Raw genomic sequence first — 25,162 nt, 5'->3', positions numbered from 1 at the left:
AGCGGGGAAAGGGGAGAGAGGAGAGAGAGGGAGGGAGGGGAGATGAGAGAAGAGACAGAGGACCTGGGATGAAGAGGTAGGTTGGAATGGGATTAAAAAAAAATTCTAACGCAATCTATAATACTTAAAAACAAAAAAAAGTGAGGTAGAATGCTTTAAGGAGTTTGAAGAAACCTTTTATGATAAATTTATGCTGCAAGATTTTAAACATTAGAGGGGATACTAAGATACTATTTCCTATTTTTGGGTGTATAGAGATATTTTTCCACGTTTTTTTAGGAAAAGACTTATTTTTCAGTCTTTCTCTAAAATTTTTATCCTATTTTCTATATAAACAGTGATTAATATGGATTTTAGGCCAAAAGAATATATGCCTCGGCCAACTTATCATTCTCATTAAATTCCTCGTTATCTATTCTTGCATGTTTTATTTCTTTGCCATTAAAAACCACTACATAGTCTTCTTTGAGCAACATCGTAAGTACTTTTAACTTGTACTTTTAACTTTTAGGTTGAGAAATCTAAACCGTCAAATTTTAGAATTTTCTATTTTGGATCAATTTCCTTCAGTCATATTTGAAGATCTTCGATCTACCACAAACCTCATGCCCGTAAAGATCTCAAACCCTAAGGTTTTGATACAAATTGTAAAAAATACAAATTGTTGTTTAGGCAAAAATAAATGGAAGGAAAAATATTGCAGAAAATCAAAAGAGCAAACACTAATATTTATGAAGTTCGGCAATTGCTTACATCCAGGGTCCGCAAAGTTCACTTAGCTTTATAAAAATAATATCATGCATGCACGAAGGATACAAGGTTTTACAAAGCTCTCTCTCTCTCACCAGCCCTAAAACAGGTTTTTCTCATTATAATACCTACCCATTGATGAAAGAAAACTCACCCGTCTCTGTAGTTTGCATCTATTAATTTTCTCCGATCACGAATACCTCTTTAAAAAAAACAAGAGCCTAGATGAAACCCACATGAAGCCCCATCTATCTCTCTCTTTTTCCAATTTGATGAATTTCCCTCACCTATAGAATTAAGTTTCCCACAAAATAGGACTCCTATTTGCTTCAACCCGAACACAAGAGTTTCCTGAAGCAATATTCCACCAAAAAAATAGGAAACTCATAAAAATAAGAAAAACGTCTAGTAATGAGAACAAGGCTTCACCATACAACATATAGAACATGCAAGAGATTATCAAAGTGCCTTTATTGCCATTTAGGGTTGTAAATATGGTCGATCTGGATTGGAAATCACTGATTTGGATCAAAACTAATAGGCGCGCCAGTTATTCCCTTGTGGAATTGGGAAGCAGTTCGATTTGAACCGAATCACCATGTTCTCTTACAATATTAGGCTTTGTGAATCGAGAGTCACCGACTCATATTGGGCAAACCTGGTGAGTGACTTGAGCTTTAATTTTATAGTATTTTTTATACTAGTATTTTAATAATTTTCATTCAGAAGATTTAGCTGATCTAGATTGGAATTGCTGATCGAGATCAGAATGATGGAGGGTCAAACCAACATTTAAAACACCATTATCGTCTATGCTTTTCAGTAGAAATCCCATATACAAAGGTGTAAAGATTAGCAGCTATTTTAAAAGGGAAATTTATAAAAATACCTATGAGCGATGAATGTTTAGCATTATACCTTTAACACTGCGAACTCATGATCATGTGTCCTTTTGTTGGTATTTTGAAATTGTGGTTATAGTTCATCTCACATGAGCATTTGATAACTTTCCTATTTTAAAAGAAGAGTCAAATCTAAATGTTGGATTGGAACATAAGTGATGTTTTCTGGGGGAAATCCTAAATTTATAGCTTGTGGACGGAATATGTACACAACCAGGGCATCCTCCGATATTCTTAAGAACAAATGGTGGATTCAAAACAATAAACGGTAGAGATTAACCAAAACCTCCAACCACCAAAATTTTCCCATGTTTTGAATGTCTGGTTATCCAGAACGGATACTTGGTGCCTTAATTATGTACCATACACCACAGCAGTTGTGCATGATTTACTTTGACTTTTCTGAGTATTCTATGACATACTTTCCCAACTTCAAATAGCTCCTTTATGTAAAAAAGGACAGAGAGAAACTACCCATCTTTCTTTTAGAACTCCCTAATGCAGCTGTTTCAAGGTTGATTATTTCATCATCTACAACTCCTAGGGAACAAGATTACACCTTTGAACTTTTCAAACATAATAAACCTCCACACCTGCGATCTTGGATACAACTAGATATATTACAACATTTTTGACATTTAGTCATGAAAGCATGGGAGTAGTCAGATTGAAACCTAGAATATGAAATGTTGTTTTTCATGTGATGCAACCAAAACCCCAGAGCTTGCCCACCAAAAAATAAAAAAGAAATGGGTCACTACCTCCACGATGTAGGAAATCGGATACTTTCTCAAAAGGAGGATAAAACTGGAGGCCTCGTCTCCTGAATGCCTACTCTCACCTTCAAAAGGCAGACACCAAGGTATTCTCTTGGAAAGATACTTAACCAACCTCTCCTCAATCCAATTGACTCCACGCATCGCGTGCTGAATCACAATATGGAATATAAAGCAAATAAACACCAAACAAACCAGTCAACAGCCAAGAAATGCTGCAGATGGACATTGATATGAGAAATGAAAGATGCTTCAACCATCCTTCGAAGAAAGCATATTGGTTCCCACTAAACAATGTATGTAAATTATCAAACAATAGGTACCAAGGTGTTCCAACTTGAATGTAATGTGACCAACCCCATACCAACCTGCCCACCCCCAACGACGCAACCCATTTTGCCCAAATCTCGACAATTAATCAAATGGGAGTTCACAAATATCTCTACACCGATATTTCTTTTGTAATTTGGCCAAAATAACCATCCTTCTGTCCAAAACTCATATGCATTTGGCTGCTGGCTAAATCAACTTCAATGAATGCTCAAAATCTAGAAGGTCGATACCTGTCATTCAATCTCGTCCTACCCACAGACCAAAGCTTAGAATAGGAAAGCCATCCTTTCAGGAAGTGGGCCAACTTAAACTCAGCATGTCCCATCATGTCATCCTCATAATAATCAGCATCATGATTCATATGATCTGCATTACCACCATCACCATTCTTTCGTCTTTCTTTTTCTTCAACTTCAGGGTCTGAACCAGTCAAGGGCCTGTAATCAGCAAAAGAGATTCTATGTCAATCAAGAAACATATTCATTGACTAGTCAAACAAAAGGTATTATTTATCTCCGATGATGGCTTACCCATTTTGATCATTGATGGTGAGGGTACTTCTTTGGCGAGCGTTCCTAGAATCATATTGCAATGACAAGTGCCGGATAAAAGGGAGCTGCATAAACCACAAAACATGAGAGCACCAAATTACTCATGAAGGCATCCAGGCGGTAACAGCTATGATTATCTAGGGCTACAAGAGTTTACAAGATATTCTATGTCTCAAAGCTATGTTATTGTTATCAGAGTAATGATATTTTGAAGGTTCGTGTTATATGTCAGTTTTGACATATTTGTATTCCCAAGTCGCATAAGAAGAGAGTTAGTTACAACATCGTCCTGTTGGTACCCAAGGTACTGCCAAACCATGGGATCACTACAAAATAAGCCTAAAAGTGAGCAACCTTGAAAAGAACACTGGAATGGCCTCAGAAAGCATGAAAATGGTAGTTTGGGATGCCCAAAGGACGCTTACAAAGTTTCGTTACGTTCCGATGAGATTTGACATGATCAGAGTGAAACTCAATTCTCAAATCCAGTTCTTATCATGCTGAAAAGATACCTTATAACTACAGCCCTATTTTCTGGGCTTCAAAAAATTACCAGACGGACGCCATCAAATCCAGAGTGTCGAAAAACCCCCAATGACCAAATTTGGTCTCAATCGGACCTTTGAGGACCATTCTAGGCCTAAATTACCACAAACAGGTAGGGGTTTCATACTGTTGTGGTGCGGCCTCAGTGAACCAGTTGCCATATCTGGAAACTGTGTTTTCAACCCTCAAGACAATTTTCAAGTGCTCATAGCTCGCTCATTTGGAATCAAAACAAGCTCAAAATCGGTCACGAGCTAGACCTCGACGGCCCAATCATTTTGACATATGGCACGTGTCATGGCGTGGTCTGAGACGAGAGAACTTCTAGAAAGAACGTGGGGCCAAAAGCATGAAAATCAGAATATTTGAAAGAGGACTCTAGTACTTCGAGAGGACATAACCTGAGATTCGTGCATCGGATTGATGCAAAAATGGGTCCGTTGCGACCATATCGAGAAGAGGTACAGTTTGGTATGAAATTTGTCTTCACCTGAAGGCCGGATAGTGCGAATTTCAAGGTTGACGATGACAAGAATTTCTCGGTCGCCAGAATCCCATTTTCCGGTGACTTCCCAGATTTGGAATGTACTCGAATGAATATCAAATCGGACAAAACTTAGTGCAAAATGATCATGACAATGTCCTCTTCAAATCAAGATCAAAAAAAGGATTTGGAACACCACGGATCGCACTACATTGGCGATTAAAAGCTATGGACTTGACCAGATTTTCACCCTTCGGGAAAAGTTTGTTTCAAGGCGATCAAAGGACATCAAAATGTTCAGAAACAATCTAGCATCAATTCTACAACAATAGATCGTCCCAACCACTGCCACAAGAGTCCGAAAAGGCTCCCGAAGTCTAGCAATGGCAAGAGACCCCTCGAACAGGGATGGTTTCGTCATTAGCCCAAAAGATTTAAGGGGTATTTTGGTCCTTTGGTCCGAAAATGGGATTTTATTTTAATTCATTTAATGTACAATTTTCAGCAATTTAGCTGTGTTTTGAGTGTTCTACCCATGTTTGGGGGTTGCTCTATATAAACAATCTTAGGTCAATCGTAAAAAGGTTGGATTATTCGTTAATGAAATTGAGGCATTAGCTTGTGTTTACTCGACTTTGCTTCTAATTCTTGGATCTAGTGGAGAGGAGAGAGAAAAATTTTAGAGAGAGAAGTTGGCTTTAGCCCAAGCACCCTAGCCTACCCCATGGTCTAAACGCACCAACTGTGATTCGCAGCAGATCTACGGTCCCATCTTTCACTCTACGCTTTTCTCGCTTTCATCGTGTGATAAGTTTTGGAGCCGCAGCACCTGCAACCCCATCTCTCTTTCCTCATCTCTCTCTCTTCTGCCTCACGTAGTAATTCGAAACCGCAACAGACCTACGCTCCCGTCTTTCTCTCTACGCCTTTCTCACTTTCATCGCGTAATAAGTTTCGGAGTCGTAACACCTGCAACCCCGACTCTCTTTTCGCGTCTCTCTCTCTTTGCCTCGCATAGTAATTCGGAACCGCAGCAAATCTGCGGTCCCGTCCTTCTCTCTATGCCTTTCTCACTTTAATCGCATGATAAGTTTCGAAGTCGCAGTACCTACGACCTCGTCTCTCTCTCAGTGTCTCTCTCTCTCTCTTTGCCTTGCATAGTAACTCGGAACCGCAGCAGACCTGCGGTCCCATCTTTCTCTTTATGCCTTTCTCTCTTTCGTCGCATGAAAGTTTCGGAGCCACAATACCTACGACCCCGTCTCTCTCTCTCAACGCCTTTCTCCCTTCATCCCGATATTCATCACACGCTCAATTTGACACCTCCCAGAGTAGCCTCAAGAGTCTCAACACTCAGATCACCGCTCTAACTTCCTCTCCATACAGTGGAATCGAGTCGCAAGAGATATACACGCTCTTGCCCTCGCTCACTCGGATGGAGTCATCCTGCATAGGTAATCGAGAGAGTTTGGACTCTCTAGTCGCTCCGATCGTCAAGTTTTGTAGCGTTTGCGCAAATAGAGGGACATCTATCATCCCTCTCCTTTTATCCTTCATTTGCCAGCCAATTCTTGTTCGAGTGAACCATTACAGAGGGGTATTTTTGAGTGCACATTGCAAGGCCTGGAGTAAAAGAACAAGACGACGCATTAAAGTTTGAGGGAGAGTTCATGTCCAAACCGTGGTGGCAGACATCCGAACGCCTTCGTGATTGTTCTAAGAGGGTTACTGCCCGGGTGTATCCCCGAACCTGCAAACGACGAGGTAAGCGCCCAAAACACATCCTCGTCGAAAAAACTCTCTTGTTGTTGGTTCCTATCCGCATAAAGAAGAGTACAAGTGTACGCTTAAAACACGTTCGCGGTTGTTTAAGAGAGGGTTTTTCTCTCACCAAGAAAACCAGGCCCCAATGGCCCTGACCGGTGCCAAAAGCATATTCGAATGTCTAGACATGAAAACTAAAGCAATGAATAGTAACCAGTGAGAAGCCCAGCAAAAGTAGAAGAAATTCAACATAGCCTAATCAATACTCAAGGATCAGCACATACACCAATATATATTTAATGCATAAGAAACACCTAATGAGCACTCAATATTTTGAACCCTATATGTTCTAGTAAGTTGCGACTGATCTCAACAAATAATAGGAGAAAAGAGTGCTAAGAGAAAAGAATGTGTTGAAACAATGAACTTCAATTATGTTTTAAATCATCAGATTTGTTCAGTTTTTCTTTCTCCTTTGTCACAAATAATTTAATGACCAGACAAGACAATATCCAAGTCTTAGTGTCATGGGACTAAATACTTATGGTTTTGCTTGGTCCTTGGTGGGATCTGACACCATTAGAATACAGCTAATTATGTTTAGACATAATGAAAATATACAGTTAACAGAGACAATTAACTGTAAATTTCTTCATTTTGCAATTTTTATCAAGAATCTAGATACACATACAGTATAGGGCGCTCCTGTTTGACTAGAAAGATTTATAAAGACATGCATCAATACCGAAGGACACTGCTAATAGATGGAACAGTGCATTGCAACATGCAGGCTGGAAGTTTAATTGAATCATATTTCTTTTCTGAACTAGCTCATAAAATATGGCCTAAGCATGCTCCTTCTCACTATATTTGTGGATTTCCCACATATGCATGTTGCTTCTGAAGTGTGCTGAACACTGTGGAATAATATTAGTTTCTTTAAACACAGTAGCATCTAGTGAATAAAATGTGATTAATGATAAGGTGAAATCAATCTTGAAAGGTGGAGGAAATGACAACAAAACTATGCAGCATGTCTTCTCCGAGATGCTCCATAGTGATGATTATCCACAATCTTGTGCACATGTATTCTTTATATATTACAACCCAGCCTGGATCCTGGAAACAAAAGTAAGTCAAAGAAAATCATAATCAAATATAGTAGCATGTAATATAGATAAAATGTTCACAAAGGGAGCATTTTAGTCCATAATCAATTGATTGCGTTTCGGCTTCGATTGTCGCATTATATTATTTACCTTAGACAAAGTGCACTAGAACTTGTCCTTTCCCCTTCCTATTGGTCTAGTGGACTCGACTCTTGCTAAGGCCCTTGCCCTATTGGATGGCCTTTGCAAGTTTAATCCTTGCTGGAGTTCCGAATTAATTGTGGAAGGAGACTCCAAAAATACCATTGATTGGCTTCTAAAGTTACTCCATGCCCGTGGTGACTGGATCAAATCTTTTATGAAATCTCTCATATTGGTGGGGGCCTGAGAGTATCGTGGTCACATGTCTATAGGGAAGCCAACTCTGAAGCTGACACATTGGTGAAGGAGGGAGCCCAACAAAATTTTGGCTCTTAAGCTTTTCAGTTGTTTTCTCCCTTCTTCTTTGTTTCTTAAGCTGTACAGTTTTTTGTGCCCCTTTTAGGGTTGCTTAAAGGTCCCAATAAAGGGCACCCCATTGTTGAACCTTTTAAATTTAAGCAATATAAGTGAATACTCTCAACAAAGACAAATTGCACTAGAACTTGCTCAACTGATCTTTAGATATATATATATATATATATATATATATATATAGGAAGATGCTAGGGTGAGCTCACTAGCTCACACGAAAAATGAGCCCAACAGCTCAGATTGAATCTGGGCTGATCTGACGATCACAGATGTCTGGTAGTGTTTGAACTTTAATTTTTTTTCTACAAATCTCAATCAATTGAAATTTGGAATGTGTGTACATCAAAAATAGGTGAATCTTCGAAAAATATCAAAAAATATTTTACTAGTAATAAATTGACCAAAATACCCCCAAAACATTTCCGGGGTATTTTGGTCAATTGTTTTTTTGCAAATTATTTTTTTTATATTTTTATTAGGTGCGGCTTGATGAGAAGAACACACGCCCAAAATTTCAAGTGATTTGGATTTGTAAAAAAAAAATTAAAATTCAAACACTATCAGACATTCGTGTTCGTCAGATCGGCCCAGATTCAATCTGGGCTGTTGGGCTTATACTATTCCATGAGCTAGTGGGCTCACCCAAGCATTTTTCATATATATATATATATAGCATTTTCTAGATAAATTGCATGTAACGTGAATTCGAGAGCTCCCAATACTGAATTGAGGAACATTTGTAATCTATAAGGATGCAATTCTGGTTTGCTGGCATGAGATGACAGAACTCTTAATCTATATCACATAAGGCTAAACATACATTGAACCAACATAAGTGTTGTTTATGGTACATGTCCAGTACATTGGATGAAATAGCCATACGACTCAACGCATCCATACACGTTTACCATTTTAATGAAAGTTACATACATCATCGTTGTCATCTGAACCTTCTCCTAACTATTTGGAATCCAATATGCGAATCCTAATCCGTCATTCCGCTCTATCAAATGTCATACCTTCAATCAAACTATAGGTCACCATATCTCTTGTCACTACTTCCATCCATGTCCTTTTGGGTCGTCCCCTTGCTCTTTTAGAGCTTTCCACTTGAAACAAATTGCCCCTCCTAATCGGTGTTGCTCTAGGCTGATGTTGTACATGGCCAGCTTACCTAATGCTACTTTCCCTCATCTTATCGCCTATTAAAGCCACCCCTAGGTTCCCTCGTATGTATCCAGTTCTATCCTTTCTTGTCCCACCACTCATCCATCTCAACATCCTCATCCTAGCTACACTCATTCGATGGATATTTTGTTTCCTGACCACCCAATATTTTGTCCCATAAAATATGGCTGATCTTACAGCCATCCTATAAAACTGCCTCTTCAGTTTCATTGGCATGTGGTGATCATATAAAAATCCGGAGGCACATCACTACTTCGACCATCCAGCCCTAATTCTATATACGACATCTTCCTCAATCTCTCCATTCTCATAGATTATCAACCTAGTATGAGCATATAACATTAGTGCAAGATTCATGAAAAGATGTAAAGTGTTATGATGGCTGCCAATCTAACGCAACCCTCCTCCTTTCTCCAGGCTTTGGCTAAGTACATACATATATACATATATACATATATACATACATTAATACATATATATAATAAGCATATATACATACATGGAAAAATTTTATATAGAGCCGAGGCTCTAAACAATCAAATTGGAGCCCACGTCAAAAATTTCACTAGAAGTGTTTGTTTTGATGCCCAAATATCTTCAAATTGATCATCTTGATATCCAGATGCAGGACAAGAGAAAAATCCATTTCAAATTTTGGAAATAGTGCATCTTGTTACGCATTTTTGGAACGTTGATTTACAAGGTTTCTAAGTTTTCAAAGATCTACTCAATGTACACTATTTTTGAAGCTTTAATTTTTATAATTAATGATGAAAATATATTGAAGACTATCACAAAGATTTTCAGTATTGAAACTATATTTCTCGACACTATTTGAAGGTGGGCTTTACTTCGATTGCTTAGAGCCTCAGCTCTATACAAACTGCACCCATACATACATACGTACATATATATATATATATGGGAAATGCTAGCGTAGGCCCATTAGCCTACAGCTAAATATAGGCCCAACGGCCTGGATTCAATCGAGGCTGATCCAATAATCGCGATTGCATTTCGTATTTTAATTTTTTTTTATATAAATAGAAATCACTTGAAATTTTAGGTTGTGTTCTTTAAAAATATTAGAATCCAATAAAACTATCAAAAAACAAATTCATGAAAAATAAATCGACCAAAATACCCCCAAAATATTGCAGGGCTATTTTGATCAATTTATATTTTGTGAATTATTTTTTTAATATTTTTATTAGGTGTGCATTGATGAGAAGAATAGACACCTGAAATTTCACATGATTTGGATTTGTAGAAAAAAATTAAAATTCAAATACGAAATAAATTTGTGTTTGTCAAATCGTCTCAGATTGAATCTGAGTTGTTGGGCCTATATGTAGATGTCGGCTAGTGGGCCTACACTAGCATTTCCCTATATATATATATATATATATATATATATATATATATATATATATATATATATATATATATATATATATATGTAATGGAAAATTAAAAATAAAAATTATGAAATGAAAATGATTTTGTTGCAAGATTATATAAACTTTCAAATTACCTTTTTTAAATTAATACTTGTTTAGACACAAATAATATGATTTTGCAGTTAGTGAACATTGTCCATGTGGTAGAGGGCTAGGCCATTATAACTTTCCTTAGTAGGTTGTTGGTTCAAATAACACAACCTAAATTGCTAACCCCATTTGGACAAACCATTTATTGACAATAAGTCCCTTTACTCCCCTTCCCCTTTTAGGATATCCGCTAAGTGGGAAGAGACATACCCTTCAATGGGGGTATGGATTCAATGTTTAGTTCCCCATGCAATTAGCAATCAAAACAAAAACAGAATATTTACTTTCATACCGTATTCAATTTTCTACAAGTTTCACACATGTAAGGCCTCAAAGATAATCAAGTTCGTCTGTCTTAGGTTCATCATGTTCTTTCAGTCATATTTCTTATGTTCATGATCAGATTGATCTTCCAGTCATACAAGTTTACTACGGCCTTTTAACCTTCTTTTTTATCAACTTGATCCTTCTTCACTGTTACTTATATTTGGTTACCTCGATTCCTATTACTCAAAATCTTGCACTAGAGGAGAAAGCCATGATATATGCATGTTTACACCCTCTAGTTAATGAGACATCTATCTGTAATTCGATTTATAACAACAAAGCTAATCAAATGAATATTTGTAATATAAGGCTTTTTATGATAGTTATAATAAATGATAGTAGGGAATGCACTACGACATGACATTTCCTCCTATCACTAAGCACAGTTAGACATCCTTTATCTGTAATTAGATTTATAAAAATAAAGCTAATCAAATGGAAATTTGTAATATAAGGCCTTTTATGATAGTTAGAATAAATGATAGTAAGGGATGCACTACGACATGACATTTCCGCACAACACTAAGCACGGTATAGTTCGCGTTGTGCTTCATTTGTACTTTATAGTTTGTGCAATTCAAAGATTTGAGCTTTTTCCAAGTCAAATAGCTCATGTTATCTTTATCAGATTGACATTAAGAATGCATTTCTGAATTGCAACTAACGTGGGAAAGTGCATGCATCCTGTGCCTCATATCTACTATTTTTATCTATTAGTCCATTGATCACAGCTGGCCATTTATGGCCTCAACTTCGAAGCAAGTTACATAAAGTCATTTACAGCCTCAACTTCCAAGCAACTTACACGCGCATGGTTTGAGAAACTTAGGATGTTATGATTTAAGGGTTTATACAATGGATTACCCAGCCATCTCTCTTAGTTGTATTTGATGGGCAGATAGAATACTTCTGGGATGTGTGTAATTATATTATTATCATCATCAGTATCCAGGCCGGATAGACCCTTTTGTCGATCTTTTGGCTACCCGGAACACTTACCCTAGCTCGTTCAGTCTACTCCACGTAGCAACGACAAAAGCCAGTGGTAGCAACAAGCAAAGAAAGCCCTCTAAACTATTGGAAGCCTCTGCTACGCAAGCCATTGGAGGCAAGGTCAAACTATTGGCAGGGGACTGAAAGGAGAGGAAGCAAGAGATAACACTTGGATCATGCCACACATAAAGAGTTTATATCAGTAGCTTTTGACACATCAGGCTGGTTGATTCCAAGACAGTTCGTGTTTGTCGTGACTTAAATGTAAAAAGCATCAAGAAAGCCATGCTTAGCTCCTTTGTGATCCAACCATGCATAGGCGCCCAATAGAAGGACTTCTCTATTCTATCACCGACCGACAGGACTCACATGGAGTGGGTGGTGAGTCATTTTATTAATGTGCCACACACGTCTTGCACAAGTGTGTCTGAATAATATCAAATAAATAAATTCATCTCATACCAGGTCTCATTTTGTCATTCACTTCAAATCTCCAGTTGGCTGCCTATACATCTTCTGGTTTGGTTGGCAGGTATCCTGATACAAGACATCTACCACTGGATGCTGCATCTTTTTGGAAAGTTCACTTATTTATAGTGTGGACAAAGAAAGTCGCATCTAATTCAAGTCAGATGCCAGCCAAGTGCCATGTCAGCAGCCTCCAATGAAATAATACATGGCTCAAGCTTTCAGTAGTTGATTTGTAAGTTCACCTAGGAGGAACTAACCCTATTCCTATTTAAAGTTTTACTGCCATCACATTAACCGCTATTCCTATATTTGAATAAAGACTAAATACCATGAGGTCGATCATGCTATAGGCTACTTGACGGCATTGTTACTGCCATACATTTTCTCAGTAAAGCGGGACAATGGTCTATGAAGTCCTTAACTCGATAGACACAAACTACTTGGAGAGAAGACTGTTTCTTCCATCAATGGGTCTGAGGTGCTCCAGCATGACATGGGCGTTTACTTGTATTTGTAAATGTAGGTATCTGTATAGTTATCTAGGCCATTGCTTCCATACCCCCTCCCCCGAGGAGCAAGTGTAATCAACTTGTACATACACACACACTTGTACAATACAAAATTCCTCATAACAAGATAGAAAAGCATTTCTCAATTCACTCAATGCATCAAATCTGTAGAGCTAAATGATAATTTCCCTGGCTTACACACCAATGCTAACATCATGTCAGTTAACAATTATAATGTATAGGTGTAATTATATGGTTATAAATAGCATTTTAAAATCTGGAACCAGCTAAGGAACAGGGCAGGTCCAGGTTCCAGCTGGATCGGCAAGAACCTAGCCGGATCAGTCAAGACTTGGACCTAAAAATCAGTATTGTTTAGAACCCAGTCAGAACTCTGCCAGAGTCAGGCAAACATCAAGACTGGAGTTATCCAAGCAGGGGTCATCTGGAACCAGCAATGTCCAGGTTCCCAGTGAATCTGGTGAGACCAACTCCAACTCACTGAGCTTTCAAACACTTATTAGGAAGAAGTCAACTACTTTGAGGTTATTCAGTGTTTTAAAAACTTGCTGGGTCCAACTTGGACTTGGTTGAGTCAATTAGAACTAGCAACCTGCTGGTCCCAGAGGCCCCCCAACTCGTCATGGGCCCTCCTATTCATCAAACCACCTGAGTCTTACAGTGATCAAGTTGGTCTAGTCAGACTCAGGCAAGTCCCTGAATCAGGCCTAGTCTACAAGACTCACCGAGTCCAACACAAATTACAGATTTTAAAGCAGGCAGGAAAAAACTGCCCCTTAATTGCATTAACTTCACAACCAAAGCTCTAAAACCCTGAAAATTTGCAATTGGACTTCATTTCGTATCCTCTGTTCGATCCAAACCTCAGATTTAACAAAATGTCCCTAAAAATCTCATAATTCTGAGATTTAGAACATAGAATTAGGGTTAGGACAAAATTTTGATATCTTTTTTATTTAAACGAAATTCACTATTGTGTGTGAGTATTAAAAATAAAAGTTTACAAAAGGATTCTAGGTCGCCCGCAGACAGGGTGCTTTGTAAAGTTCTCAAAGAAAAGGGGTTATCTCTTAACTATTCAAAGTGACCGAAGATCTGTACCCTGCATAAACCAAAAATGATTACCCAGCTAGCTAATACAAAATGGTGGGGCAGCAAGCAAAAACACAGCCTGCCCTCAGAAAGAAGTGCCGATGGTCGCTCCTGAGTTAGCTCCAGCTCTGGCAAGGGCATCAGCAAGATGGTTGGTCTCCCACGATGTATGTCGACAACTGATACGTATAGGCCTATAAAGGTCCAAAAAGCTCATCAAACACACACAAGTAGATGCCACGGACAAGGAGAGCTCCATGCAACCCAAGCGAGTACATTTTTTGAGTCAGGACTGACAAGAATGGTGTCAGACCAAACCGGCAGTAATGTTGGATCCCTTCCAGCAGAGCAATAGCTTCTGCATTTGTGGAACCGTGACTCCGACGGAGCCCAAGTAAGAAAATAGTGTATTGCCATTATGATCCCTGATAAGACTGCCACTGCTAGGTGAAGCGGGTTTGCCAAGAAAGCAACCATCGAAATTGAGCTTGATGCTTCCTTGATCCAATGAACACCACATGGAAGACCGAGGGATTTGAGCTGACCTACATTCAAGGACAGCCAGCCAATTTTGGAGGAAATCTGAGGTGGCACAGTGTTTGAAGTGTCTCGAATTTTTGGCCCAAAATATTACCACTGCCTTGATACAGTCCATTACAGCCACAGGCGTGCATTCTTGCCTTCAAAATTTCGGCAGTTCCTTTCTTTCCAAATGGCCCAAAGAGTAGCCGCCACCATAGGCATAGAATGCTACAGGAAACAGCCAGCAGAAGGCCTCGGTAGGGAGAAGAAGTCCTGAAAAATATGAGTAAAGGAAGGGGTCACCCAATACTAGTTGAAGCATTGCAAGATGTCATCCCAGAGGAAGGAAGTTCACTCACAGTGGATGAACAAGTGTTCATTAGATTCCACAGCTGATTTATGAAGGGGCAGCGATTAGGTATGAGGAGACCTCTAATTTTCAACTGATCAACAGTTAGGACTATTTGGCAGGTGGCTAACCGGTAGAATATTTGGATTTTAGGAGGCATCTCTGGTAGCCATGCCCGGTTGGCTAAGGGGTAGGAGGCCATCAATGTGGTTTGGACAATATGAGCCTCGAACAGAAAGATGAAACCGAGAACTGTCCACATGGTTTGAGCGTCCAAATGATGGTGTCAACACCACTGGCAGGTAGGTAGAAAGCTTGTAATAAGGCTAAGAATGATTGGAATATGGGAATCTCGTGGTCGAACAAAGGCCTCCTAAAATTGGATTCCACACATTTACTCCTCCAAGGTCTTCCAGATGGTGGGATACAAGTGTTTCCCTATCCCTTGTATCCCTATCCCTGACCAGTAGGTAAAGGTCTTGGAATCGCTCTCTTAAGGCAAGAACTGCCGACCCAAAAGTCATTCCTAAGCTAACTCTAGTTCCACTCGAACCCTGAAAAGAATGTTAGACAAGAAGTCACAGAGGATGGAGAGAAGAGAGCCAAGCCCCTGAGGAAGCAGTTGGAATGTCTCCTCCTTGAGGAAGCAGTTGGAAGCCAGAACGATGGGTCAAGGTAGTATTTGTGGCGCAAGACCAACTGCCAAAGATGGTTTTCCGTGGTGGCCAGTCCCCACCGCCATTTGCCAAGCAAAGCTTTATTGCAGAGCCTATGCCTACAGATATACAAACCACCTTCTCTTTTTGGAAGACACACCCTATCCCAAGGAACGAGGTGGAAATTGTATTTATCCACCTCCCCTGACCAGAAGAAATTTCTCATTAAGTTTTTCTAGTTGGGCTGAAACCGAGGAAGGGATTTGAAATAGAAACATTTGGTACAAAGGAACATTAGAATGAGTGGCCCTGGAAAAGGTGACTCGACCTTCCAAAGAAAGGAATATGCCCTTCCATCCAGCAAGCTTTCGGTCAAACTTCTCAATTATAGGGTCCCAAATGTGTTTCTTAAGTATGCTGATGCAAAGTGGGAGGCCAAGGTACTTGGCGGGGGGTGGGGTATCCACTCCACAACCAAGAATCTCAGCCAGGCTAAGGCTTGATGGTGGTCAATGGCCAGACCCATGAGTTTGGACTTCGCCAAAATGATTCTCAGGCGATGGCCAACTCAAAGCATCTCAGATACAATCAAAAAGTTTGGATTTGTTGCTGGTCTGCCTTACAAACGCTACGGTGTCGTCAGCGTATTGGAGGTGGGAGATTGAGGGGCCATTATTGGAGACAGGAAGACTTCCAACAAACCTAGTTGTATAACCTCTCAATAGAGCAACTGAAAGCCTCCACAACAATGGCAACCAGAAAGGGCGAGAGAGTTTCAGACTGTCGGAGTCCTCAGGAGGGTAAAATTTTGAGATCTTTTGATCAACTAGATCTGAAGTCCAATCCTAAATAGGGTTTAGAATTTTTTATTTGGCATTTAAGGATCTATATATAAAGATTTGAGGCCTCTATTCAGACCAAATGCATCTTTGGGATAACACCATTTGAACTTTGGGTAAGCTACATTGGGTTTTGGCATTTCAATTTAAACCCATGTAAACTAATTTATTTTAGAAAAATATTGTCAGATCCAAGCATTCTCTCAAAAAAATGTAATTTGCTTTTTTACATCTAGTGAATATAGATAGACATTGTATAAGTGTGTTCACTTTTATTTTATTTATTTTTTTCCTTTTAATTCCATGATGCTTTTGAAGGTCATTATGCCTCTAAGGCTCTAACACACTTAACAATGCTTCGCAAGTAGCATTTCCTCTAAAGAATATTAGCAAATCAAAATTTCACCTTTTGATTTTTCAAATATATTTTATACTTGTATACATCATGGTATGACTTGTTGTGTAATTCTTTTTTAACTTAATAATGCATTTGAGATGTTTTTTGATGGCTATTCATGCCTTTAAGAATGTTCCTAAACTAACATTTCCTCTCAAAAAATTTTGATAATCAACATTTTTCATGTTTTGATGTATATATGGACTTTTTATATGTGTATGCATGTAGGACTCCAACGAAATATTTCTTTATTAGTTCTTTAGCCTATAGCATTCTTAGATTGTTTCCACAGTAAAATTTTCTCTCAAAAAATTTTGCAATTAACATTGTATAAAAAAATATTTTTATACGTGTATACAAATGGAATCACTTTCCATCCTCCTCTTCTTCTTTTTTCTCTTTCTTTTCTACTACATAATAACCTCAATCAGACGTTTTTGGTTGGGTTTTTATTTCTCTAGTATGCTTACTTGGTTTCCAGAGTAACATGCTGTAAACATGTTTTGAAAATTTGAATGTATTTGGAAACATTTTTAGAGGTGTAAGAACAAGGCCCAATGGTATTTCATGCTTGTGTAGGTTTAGGAGATGAGGAGGGAGCTGAGGATCCAGTGAGGTAGTAGGGGGTGAAGATGGATTCAAAAAAGAGGATGCATTGTGGTGGAAGGAGATGGCTAGCAGCATCAATTGTTGAAAACTTCCCCGAGCTAAATTTTGGGGTGGTGATGTACCTTGTTCAAGTATTCCTGTGAATTAAATAGAACAGATGCTACAATTCATAATGGCACCAAAAGGATAAGGCAGTGGTTAAAGAGGTATGGAGAGAATACTATGCACCTTCTCATGTGGATCTGGAAGAAAATTTTGAGATACAAATTGAGCTGAAAATGAGGTCAATACAAAAGATATGTACAAAAAGCAGGCTAGCATGGGGAGGCAAAGTGGTTTGAGGTCCTCAGGAGCTAGACCCAATCATCCAGAACCTTCAGAACCCAATCATGTGGTACCATGCATCAGGGGATGCCCGCTGGGATTATCCACACCTTACAGTCTGGTTGAGAGACAACGGCAACCTAATAATCCTCAATGTTCCCAGGTTAACCATCACAGCTTGCAGAACCTACCCAGGATCAAATTTATCCCTTTCTATCCAAGCCCAACCAGAGCAAATGACCCTAAAGTCCACATGGACCAAGGCAATTGGAAAGCATACTTCAAAGGCAATAGTCAAGTAATTCTATGATGCTGCTGTCCCAATGCAGCAACTACTAAATATTATGGACCCATGACAATCGCTATTGCAAATGCATGGCCTTGAGTCAAGCCACATGAGCTGGGGGGCCTTGGTTGGATGAGGAAGTGGTCGAGGTTAATTTATTTTTGGACGAGTACAAGGCCATGTGGTGAAAGACACAGTCATGTCAAATGGAAGGAAGGACGCTGAAGTAGTGACACTGACAAATTATTTGGGACGTTGTCCAAGAGTCATCAATCTTCAAAACTAGTATAGATGACTCGCAAGGTCAAGCATAGGAGATTTTTACTAAAGTTTCTAGATAATGTGATGCAAGCTACTTAGGAGGAACAAGTAGTTTAAGTGATTACATGTAATACAAAGACGTACTGACAAATTATTTGGGACGTTGTCCAAGAGGCATCATCTTCAAAACTAGTATAGATGACACACAAAGTCAAGCATAGGAGACTTTTAATAAAGTTTCTAGATAATGTGATGTCAGCTACTTAGGAGGAACATGGAGTCTAAGTGATTACATATAATACAAAGGCATATGTGAAAGTGGGGAAGGAAGCATCTTGTTTGGAGCCCATATGAAACTTATTGTATAGATTATAGACCTTATGGTGGAAGCAATAGGAGAACAATGCTCATGGGTCAATTAGGAAGTACACAAGAGGTGAGACGGATAAGGACAACAGTTACTAGATTTGCAAGTAAACACTTAACTATAGAGCCAATCCTCTAGTCACAATCAATGTTAAATAAGATGGTTGCATCTAAAGATGGATTGCTTCACCTAGTCCGGTTGCAAGAAAAATGAAATGCACATCATCAATAGCTGCAGGTTTGGGATAAGTAAGAGCAAATCATTTATTCTGCAAGTCCACTCCAAGCAATCCTGAAGATGGTTGATGTGAAGCCTACCATGGGATTTTATATGAAGCAATGGATCGTACAAAGCAGAATAGAATTGCAAGTACCTAAAGAAAATTTTAGACACAATCGATGACAAGTGGAGTAGCACATTGCAAGGCCCAACCCATGCAATAGGTAACTTTCAAGTTTAAATAGGTCTGAAGTTCTGAATTTGAAATTTATGTGCCTTGAACCTTGTAGCTGTTTCTTTATTTCATAAACAATCTATTGCCATTTATGATTGATCAATGTATTCACGATTCTTCTTTAACATGGCATACCACTATCTCCAAGGTAAAAGCAAACATTTATGCACTTTCATTTAATTTGTAAATTCAAATTGTGAACTTGCAATGCTCTCTTCACTACATAATGCATCTGAATGATCCACCTTTGTAGCCTTCATTGGCTTATGATTTTGTTCTTTTAGCGCATATATATATATATATATATATATATATATATATGGAAAAAGCTTGGGTGAGTCCACTAGCTCATGGAATAGTATAAACCCAACTGCCCAGATTGAATCTGGGCCGATCTGATGAACAAGGATGTCTGGTAGTGTTTGAATTTATTTTTTTACAAATCCAAATCAGTTGAAATTTTTGGCATGTGTTCTTCTCATCATGCCACACCTAATAAAAATATAAAAAAAAATAATTCGGGAAAAATAAATTGACCAAAATACCCCCGAAACTTTTCGAAGGTATTTTGGTCAATTTATTTCATGTAAAATAGTTTTTTGATATTTTTTGAAGATTCACCTATTTTTTATGTACACACGTTCTAAATTTCAAGTGATTTGGATTTATAGAAAAAAAATTAAAATTCAAACACTATCGGACATCCGTGATCGTCAGATCGGCCTAGATTCAATCAAGGCCATTAGGCTCATTTTTTTCTGTAAGCTAGTATATATATATATATATATATATATATATATATATATATATATATATATATATATATCATTATCATCATCAAAGCCTTTTTTAAACTATTTGGGATCAGCTACACGAATCCTGGTCTGCCATTCCGCTCTATCAAGAGTCATATCCTTAGTGAGGCTATAAGTCCCCATATCTTTTCTCACTACTTCCAACCATATCCTTTTGGGCCTACCCCTTACACTTTTTGAGCCTTCCACTTGAACCAACTCACATCTCCGAACAGGTGTCATACTAGATCTATACTACATATGGCTAACCCACTTAATTCTACTTTCTCTCATCTTATCGCTTATTGGAGCCACAACTAAATTCTCCCGAATGCATTCATTTCGAATTCTATCATTTCATGTCTTGCCACACATCCATCTAAATATCCTCATCGTAGCTACACTCATCATTTGGATATGCTTTTTCTTAATCACCCAACATTTCGCCCCATAAAGCAAAGCTGGTCTCACAGTTTCATTGGTATGCGGCGATTGCATAAAAATCCAGTTGCACCTCTCCACTTTGCCCACCCAGCTCTAATTATACATACCTTAAGTCAATTATACTTGTCTATTCCAATGTATTTTACGTACTTGTTTATTCCAATGTATTTTACTACGTGATTCTACCCTTATTTGAGTAATTTGTCTTCCCCCTTTTCAGCAAAATGGTGGGAGATACATGGAGGCAACACACTTTACCTACAAGGACTCATAATCAGGATCCATAGCAAACATGTTCCCCTGTAGGGTGTGAGAAATACACTATATTATAGTAGATCCACACACCAAGGTTGAACACAGGTGAAAAGCGAGAGGTTCAAATGCACTATAAATTGTAAGGAAGAGGAATAGCCAATGAGCCAATCCTCACATCTCCGAACAGGTGTCATACTAGGTCTACACTGCATATGGCTAACCCACTTAATTCTACTTTCTCTCATCTTATCGCTTATTGGAGCCACAACTAAATTCTCTCGAATGCATTCATTTGGAATTCTATCCTTTCTTGTCTTGCCACTCATCCATCTCAACATCCTCATCCTAGCTACACTCATCCTATAGATATGCTTTTTTTTAATCACCCAACATTTTGCCCCATAAAGCAAAGTTGGTCTCACAGTTGTCCTGTAGAACTTCCCCTTCAGTTTCATTGGTCTGCGACGATTGCATAAAACTCCAGTTGTGCCTCTCCACTTTGCCCACCCAGCTCTAATTATACATACCTTAGGTCAATTATACTTGTCTATTCCAATGTATTTTACGTACTTGTCTATTCCAATGTATTTTACTTCGTCATTCTACTCTTATTTGAGTAATTTGTCTTCTCGCTTTTCAGCAAAATGGTGGGAGATACATGGAGGCAACACACTTTACCTACAAGGGCTCATAATCAGAACCCTAAGCAAACATGTTCCCCTGTAGGGTGTGAGAACTACACTACATTATAGTAGATCCACACACCAAGGTTCAACATAGTTGAAAAGCGAGAGGTTCAAATGCACTATAAATTAAGGACGAGAAATAGCCAATGAACCAATCCTCAACAACATAATCCTTAAAGAAGCAATCGATCTTAGATGAAATAGAACAGAACATGGGCAATGGCAAGACTCGACATGAGGGAGAACGTGTTCAACATGGGTAAGATGATGAGGCCTTGGATGATAAAGAAGATAAGTAGATCTAGTGGTCGAGGTGATGAGCAACAGGGGGGCGAGTATGAGGAAGCTACTAACATTAGAGGTGAGCATGGGGGTCGGATTAGCCTTGAAGACTTTGGATTAGGGGCTAGCTAATAAACACAAGCATTGGAGGGCAATATGAAACAACCAGAATGGTTATGATCTTCCACGACATTCATATTTGTTGTAGACCGTTGTTTAGAATTGGAATGCGCCCTTTTCTACATCATCGTGTCTCTAAACTTTAGTGGACAATGTATTTGCTTGTCTCTAACTCTCTGTGACTCTACTATTATAAGTTGGATATTTGGTCAACTTCTTAATCTTTAATATGAAGTTGGTACTTGATAATTGGTGGGAGACATCTAAATTAGTAATAAAATTAAAGCAACCTTATCAACATGTACAAGTTAATGTTTCAGTTTTTTTCATTTGTATAAAATTTCATGGATTTTTAATTATTTTTCCTTCTTCTATTTTTCCTGATATTTTTCCCCTATTTTCCCATTTTTGGACTGAAACAAGACTAGACAAGTCAACTCAAAAATAGCTGAATAGACATGCACCAAGCCATGTTTGGTTCCTAGTGTGAGTCCATGGTTTAAAGCAATAGGTTTAATAGTTGAGGCAGGTACATGATGCTGAAGCATACAGGCATATATAATTAGGGAATGAAAGTCAACCCGACCTCTACTCAACAAATGTTCCAAAGACAATGGCACAAGTTTCAGTGAAAGTGCCTAGTACTTCTCTGAAAATGGGAGCAAAGCAAGACTCTCTAGAATACAAAAACATACGTGCACGCTCGCATGGACGCATGCGTGCGCACACACACACACATGCACATATAATGGGATTGTAAACTATAATAACCTTTACCTTTGGACAAAGATGTCACAATCACTTACAGCCGTAAGATGTGAAATCTGATAGCTTGGGTGCATCACAAAGATCCAAAATCTTTTGAACTTTGAGCCTAGTCAATGGAACAAATGCAACCACCCAATTTCTCATCGAATAGTCAAGATTAATCGTGACCACAATGTACCAAATATAAGTGGTCTTTTGTATACGGTTCCATATATAACACATATAAGTGGCTCTTTTTTTTTCCCGATAAACACATACAAGCGGCTTGTTGAGGGCAAGACCCATGTCCTAATTTCAAGCCCCAATCTTGAATTCTTTTGATACATTTCAATATATTCAATTCCAACCATGTCTAGATGTGTCACAGTCACGATACATGATAACATGTGACACCCCTTTGGTGGAGTGTCGAGGTAAAACATCCTACAACCTCATAGGCAGGCACCAAGAACCCTCCTCAAGTCAAAGGAAGGTAGAAAACGTTGACACCACCTCTAGCAGACTTCCTACACAGTAGAGGCATCTACTCCCGTTAATGGTGAGTTTAGCCACTTCCGTGCCATTGTAACTTCATGAAACAATAAAGAGAGAAAGGTCATGCAGCCCACTGCAAGCCCATTAATCTCAATTCCCATTCTGTATGAGATCATCTCATCATTATCCAAGCCTTATCCCTACTATCTGGGGTTGGCTACACAAATCCTATTCCACCATTCTATTCTATCAAGGCCATACCCTCAGTCAGATGACCATAAGTCACCATATCTATTCTGAACATTTCTATCATGTCCTCCGGTGCCTTCCTTTTGCCCTTTTAGAGCCTTCCACTTGAACCAAATCACCCCTCCTAACTGGTGTTGTTTTAGGTCAATGTTGCGCATGACCAGACCACCTAAGTCTACTTTCCCTTGTTTTATCGCCTAGTGGAGCTAACCCTAAGTTAGGACCTTGCATGAGACCAAAATCCACACTTAGCACGACTGATGCTTTTTTGTTTCTGGTATAGAATTAAAATCCTAGATTTATCTACTCACATGGTGGCATATTAGATCTTACATTTCACCATAACTTTTTTGTTTGGTGTCAAACCAAAAAGTGGCATTTTGCTGTTTTTGATTAGCAAGAGAAATCTAACCCTAAGGTAAAATGGGCATGTTTTAATATTATGGTTGCAGTTTGAGGGAAGAACATTGAGAGCCCTCCTTGAGTAGATTCTAAAAAAGATCTAATTTTGTATGTACATTCATGAAGGATGGATTCAAGAAATATACGCATATAAAATTTAAAGAACAACAAACTTTGTTATTAAAGATGCAACAAATATGAACTACAAACTATAGTAACAGGTTTACTCTACAAGAAAGATGCAAAAGAAAATTTTAAACAAATCATTAGATTTTTGCCAGAAGAAAGATGTAATGGGATGCCTCAATTAAAAATTAGAGTACAAAATGTTCCATGCAAAATAATAAAATGGACATCAGAGTACTTTGTTTCTAACATTCAGTTAATGCATGCATCAAATTGTAAACAGTTAATACAAGCATAAAGAAACAATAGATGGTTCATTATATAGGCATCGGGTACTAGTGCATTACTTAGATAATACAAATATAATACAACTTAGAGAGACAATTTTCTGAGAGTACCTGGTCTCCATCCTTGATTCCATAGGAACGCAATGATGCCTTGTCATCAACTAGTTTATAACCATCATAAGATAAGCAAAAATGGCCCCAAACATGAGACCTACACAAACCAAACTGATAGCATTAGCCTATGTTCAGTGAATAGCACAAGCTAAAAAGACATCCTTGAATATGCATGTGTAATAGAAGTTTTCTGCAATGGTGTGCATCTCCAAGGTGATGCACATTGTTACCAAGATGAAGGAACTATTTTGGAATACAAAGTTTACAAATAATCAAAATAATAATAGGTAAGAGCGAGCATGCAGATTGTGACAAAAAGTACATCACCAAAACAGTTTCAGAATCTTGAGGTAAAAAATACGATAAGCAAAAGAAACCAACATCATAATTTCAGCAATAGCCATGAATTTTGCATGTCTAGTTTAATATTTAGGTAGTACACTCTCAACAACAAGTTGTGAAAGAAAGCCATAGTACTAATCTACAAAAGAAACAGAAGAAATACAATCTTACAGTGTCTTCGAATGGGTACACTAAGTTATGAGCAATGAAACTAAATGACCTTTCCACATTAACTGAATCCCAAGGAAATCAGAAACATTTGGATTTCTACAATAACTTTGAATTCAAATGAGGTACACATGCAAATCAGAATAAGGCTCAGAGCGTACCAAGAAATTTTGCCATGGCTCTCTTTGGGCGACTGACTGAACACTTCTTCAATGGCCTGTTTAAGTTCGAAAACCAATGCTGTCTTCTCAACTTGCACCTCTACCACAAATCAACATCCCCAAAGACTCAGAAAACAAAAACGAGCACATGCAATAGAAAAGAAAAACATCAAAAACCAACAATAAAGAGAAGAAAGTCCCATCATTTACCAAAAGACGAGCCATCCAATTTAAGAACAGAGAGTCTGAGCCGAGGTTGAGGGAGCTTTGCATAGGAGAAGCTCCGGCGATGGTTAACCCTGCAAAATCCCCCATCAATCTCAGAGAACACGACCTTATGACGCCTTTGTTGCGGAATGGGAAGCCACTTCTCTTCCTGTGAAATGTCAGGCATGCTCTCCTTCTTTAATGGCCCCTAAACCTATGACAATTGCTCTGGTAAAAGGTGCCAAACGAAGATTCAGAGATAAACCCACCACTGTTTTCAATGGAGAAACCAGAACCTGGTCTTATTCTCATGTCATTACTTTCTCGCATTCTACGGGTA

At 38.5% G+C, this 25,162-nt stretch overlaps 1 protein-coding gene and 1 long non-coding RNA gene across 2 annotated transcripts; one reads left to right on the top strand and one right to left on the bottom strand.

Moving 5' to 3' along the window:
- Positions 1-1,309: 1,309 nt before the first annotated feature.
- Positions 1,310-19,067, top strand: LOC148779192 (uncharacterized). The gene is made up of 2 exons (XR_016047246.1): positions 1,310-1,411; positions 17,222-19,067. It is a non-coding gene; the product is annotated as an uncharacterized LOC148779192 (long non-coding RNA).
- On the bottom strand, positions 2,633-25,162 carry LOC18446330 (uncharacterized). The gene is made up of 5 exons (XM_006856451.4): positions 24,826-25,162; positions 24,616-24,715; positions 23,942-24,041; positions 3,292-3,377; positions 2,633-3,198 (listed from the first exon to the last, which is right to left on the bottom strand). The coding sequence occupies exons 1-5, from the start codon at positions 25,007-25,009 to the stop codon at positions 2,970-2,972; spliced, it is 699 nt and encodes a 232-aa protein (XP_006856513.1). The 5' UTR covers positions 25,010-25,162; the 3' UTR covers positions 2,633-2,969.

This window comes from Amborella trichopoda, chromosome 13 (genome assembly GCF_054954075.1).
Source record: "Amborella trichopoda isolate Santa Cruz 75 chromosome 13, AtrichopodaSantaCruz75HAP2 v2.0, whole genome shotgun sequence".
In the NCBI taxonomy this organism is placed as follows: domain Eukaryota; kingdom Viridiplantae; phylum Streptophyta; class Magnoliopsida; order Amborellales; family Amborellaceae; genus Amborella; species Amborella trichopoda.
Note: the sequence above shows the minus strand (reverse complement) of the source record. Positions and strands in the feature narration are given on the sequence as shown.